This window comes from Amaranthus tricolor, chromosome 3 (genome assembly GCF_026212465.1).
Source record: "Amaranthus tricolor cultivar Red isolate AtriRed21 chromosome 3, ASM2621246v1, whole genome shotgun sequence".
Lineage (NCBI taxonomy): Eukaryota > Viridiplantae > Streptophyta > Magnoliopsida > Caryophyllales > Amaranthaceae > Amaranthus > Amaranthus tricolor.
This window is the reverse complement of record NC_080049.1, coordinates 10,545,714-10,554,477: the sequence shown is the minus strand read 5'-3', so window position 1 is coordinate 10,554,477 and position 8,764 is coordinate 10,545,714. Positions and strand designations below refer to the sequence as shown.

General features: G+C 34.0%; 1 protein-coding gene across 1 annotated transcript; it reads right to left on the bottom strand.

The window, feature by feature from the left end:
- Positions 1-7,155: 7,155 nt before the first annotated feature.
- On the bottom strand, positions 7,156-7,518 carry LOC130808336 (phosphoenolpyruvate carboxylase, housekeeping isozyme). The gene is made up of 2 exons (XM_057673815.1): positions 7,274-7,518; positions 7,156-7,164 (listed from the first exon to the last, which is right to left on the bottom strand). Exons 1-2 carry the CDS (start codon positions 7,436-7,438, stop codon positions 7,156-7,158), a joined length of 174 nt encoding a protein of 57 aa, XP_057529798.1. The 5' UTR covers positions 7,439-7,518.
- Between the last annotated feature and the right edge of the window lie 1,246 nt (positions 7,519-8,764).

Sequence of the window (8,764 nt, the reverse complement as noted above, 5' to 3'; positions counted from 1 at the left end):
ATTCTTTGTCGAAACTTCATTAATAAAAAAACTCAATCCTTAAATTTCGCCACCCTTTTCATTTTATCGTCACCCCTCTGAGAAAATTACGTATTTGCCCCTGAATTTTCAAAAAATTATGATTTTGCCATTGAACTTAAAATTTCCTATATATACCACAATCTCACTAAAATTTTTCTTACCACACTTAAAAACCAACTTACAAAAGCAAATTGTTGGAGAAAAAACTAAGTTCAATCCGCAAACAATTAATCGAGGTAATTTTTTTTCGAATGTAATTAATTTAAATTTACAAACGAAAAAATATATATATAATTAAATTGAACCGCCCAGATCTGGGCGATTCAATTTAAATTTTTTTTTTCGTTTCTTTTTGAATAATTATTATAATATTTAATTATATTATTATTATTATTATTGTTATTATTATTATTATTATTATTATTATTATTATTATTGTTATTTTTATTACTGTTATCATTATTAATTTTATTACTATTGTTATTACTGTTGTGATTGCTATTATTTTTATTATTAAATATATATTTATGTTTTCATTTTTAATTTATTAATGTAAATATGTTTGTTATAATAATTATTATTATTTTTATTTTTAATAACTTTTTTATATTATTTTTATTATTATTGTTATAATTGTTGGTTTTTTTTGAATGTAAATTATTTAAATTTTTAAAAAAAAAATTAAAATGAATCGCCCCGCGCGATTCATTTTAATTTTATTTTTTCGTTTGTTTTTGATAATTATTATTATTTTTTTTAATTTTATTATTGTTGTTATTATTATTATTATTACTGTTATTATTATTAATTTTTTTTATTATTTTTGTGATTGTTATTATTTTTATTATTAAATTATTATTTTTCTTTTAATTATTAATTTATTATTTTAAATATGTTTATTATAATTAATATTATTATTATTAATAAACTTTGTATGTTGTCTTGAAAATGATTTTTATTATTGGTGTTGTTTGGTTTTTTTTTTTCTCTTTTTTGTTTTTTCCATTTTTTGTTTTTTAGAATAATAATTATTATTATTATTTATATTATTATTGTTATTATTATTATTATTATTATTATTATTATTATTATTATTATTATTATTATTATTATTATTATTATTATCATTATTATTATTATTATTATTATTATTATTACTATTATTCTTATTATTTTTATATTATTATTATAGTGGTTGTTATTATTATTATTGTTATTATATTATCCTTTAAATTTTTTTTATAATTATTTTTTTTGTTATTAGTGTTATGATTATTGTTATTATTTGTGTCATTATTGTTATGATTATTCTTAATGTTATTATTTTTGTTAATGTTGTTATTATTTTTATGATTATTGTTAGTTTAGAAAATTAATATTGTTTTTTGTTCATGTGGTTAATGTAACGTAATGTTTGATTATGTTTATTTATTATTAATATTTAATGAAATTGTCAAAAATTATAGTAAATGGCTGGTAATCAATGAAAATGAAAGGGTTTTTTAGACAATTGTTGAGAGGTAATAGTTTTAGGCCTACCTTACTCAGAGAGGACCCGCATGAGAGGTGGGTAACGGGTTCTGCTAGGAGGGCTAGGCAGGAAGAGGCTGCCAGACACAGTTTTGCCCAAAGGTCGAGTGCGCTAGACCTAGTCCAAACTCCTCTTGATGACCAGTCTAGCAGCATCTAGAGTAGTTGGGGGGTTTCTAGTGATGATGATAATGATGCTGATGATGTTCAATACGAAGCTCCTGATTCTCGCCCATTGGACTGGACTGTTGTTCGGGGACCCGACGGAAGATTCGCACGTGGCTTCGTAGTTTCTTCTGCCGCATCTGACCGCGCAGGACGTAGTTTCGTCGATAATGAGCCGTCACGAGAGAGCAGGCCCTCACAGTCCGCTAACACGGACTGGTTAGTCACATCGCCCCAGCCCGGGGGCCGACAGATACGCGACTGATCCTTAGCTATGGCGGGCACATAGCTAAACTTATTTTCGATGGCTCCGAGCATACTCCTTCGATTCTGGATTTCCGTATTAGGAAGAGGCCGGTGGAGTCCATCATCCGACTGAGGGATATGTCCAATGCGCTAAACGATGTTCTACCTACCACTTCCCTCGGCCGACTACCGGACATTATGCACCAGCATATCGACTGTGCTTTGATATCGGCGTTCGTGGAGAGGTGGCAACCGGATACAAACATCTTCCACATGCCATGGGGGGAAATGACGATTATGTTGCACGACGTCCAACGCATACTGGGCATTTCTATTGAAGGTTCTCTGCCGGGTGAGCCTTCTAAGGCGGAGTGGCAGGTCAGTATCACCAATCTGTTCGGGGAGCCTATGTTTGAGCATCAGCGTAGAGGTGCGTTCACCTGCGGCTGCGTGAATGTTGCTGAACTGATGCAGCTGTGTCATAGGTCCCAGGCCATGGATACCCAGACGATAGCGTACTACATGGCTATCGTCAGCTCTACCTTGCTGGCGGATAAGACCAGAATTGGCATGCGACCTCACCCGATACTTGTCGTGAACGTCGATCAGCAGGAGGTGGTCTGGGGTGCGGTGACCTTGGCCTACTTGTATAGGCAGCTCAGAATGGCATCTAGGGCTGGTTGCAAGACCATTGCGGGCTGCCTCACATTGCTCCAGACATGGATCTATGAGTACTTTCCCGCTTTCCACCCTCATCCTCGCCGAGAAGATGTGCCAAACATGACTAGGGCGGAGATGTGGTCAACGAAGAAACCATGTCGTGAGGTGGATAGGCTGAGGGACTGCCGCAGGGTTCTTGACTCAATGACGGAGACTCAGGTATTGTACATAACATGACATTTTGTTATGCATGTGTTTTTAATTTTACATTATTCTTATTTGTTAACTTGGCCTGCATGCAAGTGGAATGGACTCCGTACAATTCTGCTCCTAGTGCGTTGCTTAATGAGCACCCACGCACCACCATCATCGGGTTCATGCAGGCTATTCCCCCCACTCCTATGAGACCAGCTAAGGCTCTCCGACCGGCACATGATACCTACTCCGTGATCTTTGCTTCTTCTGCTGTTTATTTGGAGGTATGGAGTAGTTCCCCTTTAGTGCCCGCCTTGTCGAGTAGGGACTTCGTCGGGCATCTGTTCCATCAGAGGCCGAACCTACTTACGTTGATTGGTTCAGATTGTGCTCGCACCCGTTCATAGCCCCCGACAAAGGCCCGACTTCCGGTCTTGGTCCTTCTCAGAGCAGAGCTGAATACGTGATTTTTGAAAATATACTTGTTTTATGCTATGTCTTTGTATGTTTTTTGATGTTGTTTTATATCTTGTTAACTCTTTTTTTCCTTTTTTTTTTCAGTTCCTCAATGAATGGCCCAGTCGATTCGCTCCAGTGGCTAAACAACCTCCTTCGTTCGCGGATATGAACCCCCGTCAACGACATACGTTAGAAATATACCTTAATGATTGTAATGTGTGTTAATATGTCTAGTGAAATTGTCAACTACTTCTCTCCAACGTTGATGGATGGGCGGTAGTGGGGCTGAATCGTCGTTTGTTAAAAGTTGAACAAAATGATTTCCATTCACCCAACATATACGTATAACTTTATTTACACTATGCACGCCCGGTGCTTTCCTTAATGGAAGAACCAAACATTTGTACATCGGGTCAGCGTTACTAGAACCATAATAAGCAATGCCAATGTTTAGAAACGTTGCTGCAAAGTACAAAGCCATCGGTGCATCCATCCAGTGAATAAAAGGAGCAGGTCCATTGCCGTGTGAACCTATTCTGAATATAGCCTCGTCTAACGACTCCTGGGATAGATACAAACTTAGGTATTGCTCTCTGTTCATTTGCATTTCCATACAAATAACACGTCTTAAAAGAGGTCATGCTTCCTCGCCTCCCAGCTCTGTGACAGCAATAGCTCTAAATCTACAATTACCATCACCTAATACATCAATCCAGTCAAACAAGTAAGGTGGAAGAATGAATGGGATGTCATTAGCCCATGAAAACTGTGAAAAATCGCGCCCTACTGGATCATCTGCAGTAATTGAAAATAAAGTTAATAAGATGAAGTTGTAACAAATGAGAGTAAATAATAAAAAGGATAGTCATGTACCGGACAAATTTAAACTAAACTTAATTCCAACTGATGATTGCGTATCTCGACCACTGGATCTTCCGCGGGAGGAAGATCTAGAGCCTCGTCCACGAGAAGATGATCTGCTATATTCAAATGCACTTTTATTTCTTCTCATGGTTGTGCTTGTGCTTGATCTTCCCTTTCTATGTGGACTTGCGTAAGGCTCAGGAATTTCGGCTCCATCAGGGTGCAGCTCATACTCAAGTACCTGAGACATTCGGCGTGTAACTGCGGGATCAAATTTTAAAACTTCATCGACCAGAGATTGAAAGTACTTTTTGTCATTGGCGTTGGCGAATTGTACTCCTTCGTTTGTCTCGTCTCCTACCTCTGTGTACCTCAAAGTACTCCAGAATTGATAAATGTCATCCACATACAAAGCTCCATGTGAACCGATGCACATATGTAAATAACATGCACACGGCAATCCATGGGTTTGTTGAAGTACACAACCGCATTTGTTTAATACAAAATCACCCAGTTCTAACATGCGGTTATACTCAAGTTGGAGCTGCTCCAAGGCATAGATAGATACGTGGCGATATTAAGGTCTAAAGAAATGCTGTCGCAACGATCTTGCTACAGAATTCATGGATTCCTGTAGCGCTTGTCGGATCCTGTCTTGCTGATTTATAATCTGTGTGTGTGCCCTTTTAAAAAGGGTATCGAATAAGCTATTACCGCTACCAAGGTAATACTTGAAAGACGAGTGTTGGCTTTTAACTCTGCTGGTAGTCTGGTTACCCAAGTGGAAACAATCATTCGTCCACGCACGCACAAATTTCTCTCTAAGTGGAATCCATGTTCCAACCAGATACCGAACGACCTTTTTGTTCCTAACTGACCACGTACTCACGATCGCTTGTCATCTCTGTTCAAATTCCCCGATTGTAGAACTTTCAACCAAGGGGTTCCATCTGCCTTGTCTGAATATTTGGCCTTGTTGATTTTTTTTCTAGCCACACAACTTGTCCACCATGTTCTCAACGTCGTTGGAAATATGCCAGATGCATAACAAATGTCGCACATCTACATTAAACAAAATATTGAACGTAATAAAGACATATTCAATAGATAGAACGACACTAATTAATCAACAAAACCTTTTTACCTGGGAAGACGTCACGAATAGCTGCAGATAAACCTTCGTCTCAATCGGTTACAATGACGCTAGGAGTCTGAGCAGTGCCGAAAATATCTTTCAATCCCTGCAACACCCATGAATATGACACAGCCGCCTCATCTCGCATCAAACAAAACGCAACCAAAAAGTTGTGATTGGTTGGCGTCATTCCGATCACTTCACATAGTGGCCACTTTTTTTTGTTCGTTTTGTACGTTGTATCTATCAGCACAACATAAGGCCACGTACGTATCATTTGGATAGAGGTAGGATTTGCAATTAATAGTCTGCTCAATTGCCCTTCGCTATCCAAGTCTGTCCAGACCACGTAATTAAGTTCTGTGGCCATATGAAGACAGTGTTGAAAGGAAGTCCTACCCTCCATCTCTTCTCTCCTTATTGATTGCCTAATATTATATATCTGATTCATACTAGCATAAAAATCAGGGAAATTATCTACATTCCGGTTGCACTAAGTTGTCGTATGTGCTCCCGAATATCTACATCTATCCTATTCGCCCTTACATGACCATCTTTGTACACTAAGAACGGGTGGTTATGTTTTCCTTTCTCACTAGGACATACCCTTACCGTCCAAGGTCTTTCTCCTGGTTTACGACTACTTCCTACAATCAAAAATTTACACCCGCAACTTCTACTTTAGAACCAGGTGGGGTAGTATTATCTAGATTATGTACATCACCCCTAATATTACCATAGCGGTGACATCTTAAATAGACACTAACTCTAGAACGTCCTTTCTTTTTATAAGAAGCACGTATAAATTGAAAATCAATTGTTATTGCTATCGCATCGGCCCAACTATGTAACTCATCTACGGAAATAAATTCTCTATCCGTAACAAAGCTAACAGAGTAGTCTATGTTGTCTCCAAAGTTTTCAAACTCTTCCAAATTTGAAATAAAAATAATATAAATTAATTACATTAATGACGAAAATTTAAATAATAATTATAACAAAAATTAATAAAAATACTAATACTAAAAAAAGAATTAATAAAAATAATAATAATAATAATAATAACAATAATAATAATAATAATAATAATAATAATAATGACAACAACAATAATAATAATAATAATAATAATAATAATAATAAGAATTATAAAAAAATTACGAAAAGTAAAATTAATAATAACGACAACAACAACAACAATAATAACAACAGCAACAACAACAACAACAACAACAACAATAATAATAATAATAACAATAAATTACGTAAATAAATAAAAAAAATTTAAAAAAAAAAAATTAAATCGCACAAAACTGGGTGACTGAACCATGGTCCAGTCGCCCAGTTTTGTGCGACTGAATGGTTCAGTTGCCCAGTTTTGTGCGATTTAATTTTTTTTAAAAATATTCCAACAATTTGAATCGAAAAATTTACGTACCGCATCTGATTCATAGTCGCTTTCGTTAGCCATAGTTAACCGATTACATGTTACAGCTTGTTTAAGAGTTTTTAGAGAGATAGTACCGTGTTTGAATTCGTACTTCATACGCGTCTGAGAATTCGATATATATAGACAAATTTTCCGAATTAAAGTGTTAATAATGTTATTAAGTGTGATTTACATTTATTAATTAAGTTTTAAGTCCAGTGGCAATTTTGCAATTTTTGGCAAATACGTAATTTCAAAGGGTGACGATAAAATGAAAAAGGATGACGAAATTTAGTAACTTGCTAAAAAAAAAATAAGAGTAAATAGACTCCAAACAAAAGTACTTCCCCGACCCACTCATTTTAGAGGTGAAAGTATTGAAATTTACCTTGAAATTTAGTAGCACTAAATTAAGATTAACCCTAAAAATAAGATCCTTTTTAAATTACAATCAATTGATCTTCAAATTAGCATAATTTCTAAATTATAATCGAAAAAAATCACATGGGTATTTTTGCTAAAAAGATTTTGTAAGGCTAAATATACAAATTTAAAAAAAAAGAACTCACAGTTTCACAAAGATCTTCCCCATGTAAATCCTGGAGAATATCAAGGAATCGATCCAACAAAAGAGCGTCATACTCAATCAACTTATCATCGTCAGAAACTTTAGCAGGAACTAAAAGTCTTAATTGTGCGTCAATGGACGTCATCTTCTCCATATTCCCCGCCATTTAATGTAAATTTCAATGCAAATCCAAACTCTTATTATTCAATCTAACAAACAATACCCAGAAAAGAAAACAATATGAATTGAAAAACCCATAAATTTTAATTATTTAAAACCCAAAAATATTCTGTGCAAACTTAGATGAAAAAACTAATGACCCGCAGAGAAAATTGAAGAGGGAATTTTTAAAAAAAACGCAATTGCATGTAAATTGAATTTGACAATGGAAACGTATAACGGCTATAATGAATTTGAAAGTAAGAAAAAGTAGAAGAAAATTGTACCGAATAACAATAAGAGAGAAAAACAGGGAATCAGAGGAAGAGAGTTGCGGAACAAAGTATAGTAGAGTGAGTTTATATAGACACGGTAAAGCTGGCTTCGTCCAATGCGCTAAATTTTTAGAGCCCATTATAATTTGTTTTCGATGGTAAAATTGATATTAACTTTAATTAAATTTATATATAATATATATTTTTTCTTACGTAATATTAGTTGTTAGGTTTTTTATTTTCTTTTTTTATAAAATAGGTAAAATATCAACAATACAAAATAAAAAGAGCACTATATTATTTATTACGCTTTAAATTTTTGAAAACCTTTAAATCTTTCGTTCTAGGACTAAAATAAATGAGAACAAAAATAAACGAGACAGTCAGTGAATGATTTGAACTTAGAAAGTTAAATTTTAAGCTTTGAATCTTGAAAGATATATTTTTTCTTATTAAAAAAGATATTTTTTATATATTGGCAAAGATATCTACATTCACTAAACCAATTGAGAATATACTTTTCGACGATGCTTTTTTGTTGTTGTTGCTTCAATAATTGCGGATCTTAAATATTTTAGGTCCTAATTAGTGGGGTAATTTATAGGCATTAATTGGATTTAATTTTAAGTAATAACTTGTATAATGTGTTCGTACAATATATGAGTATGTTAATATTTTGATATTCATATAAATTCAATTGAAAAGTTAAAAATTTCATTTACCATTTAATGTATCACATTGTTATGGGTGAAGCAAAGATTTTAGGGGTCCTATTTATTTTTTCGATGTCTTTTAAATTGGAATCTTTCATTATGTTAAAAGATAAAAATTTTTCCATTTTAAGAAAAATAATTCAAGACAAAATGTATTGTAAAATATTATACTACCTCAAATATAAAAAAGTTTATAAACAAATCACTTAAAAAGTGTTGCTCAGAAACAAGCTTGAATGACACCATTCAATATCTGTGGCCCTTTATTTTTAGAGGTCCTAAATGGTTGGCTACCCCGAATAGCCTAAGAAGCTTTTAACAATATGAGCTTAATTATATATCTAA

Coding starts and splice junctions, on each gene's coding strand:
- LOC130808336 (XM_057673815.1), bottom strand. CDS start 7,438: ATGGCGGGGAATATGGAGAAGATGACGTCCATTGACGCACAATTAAGA.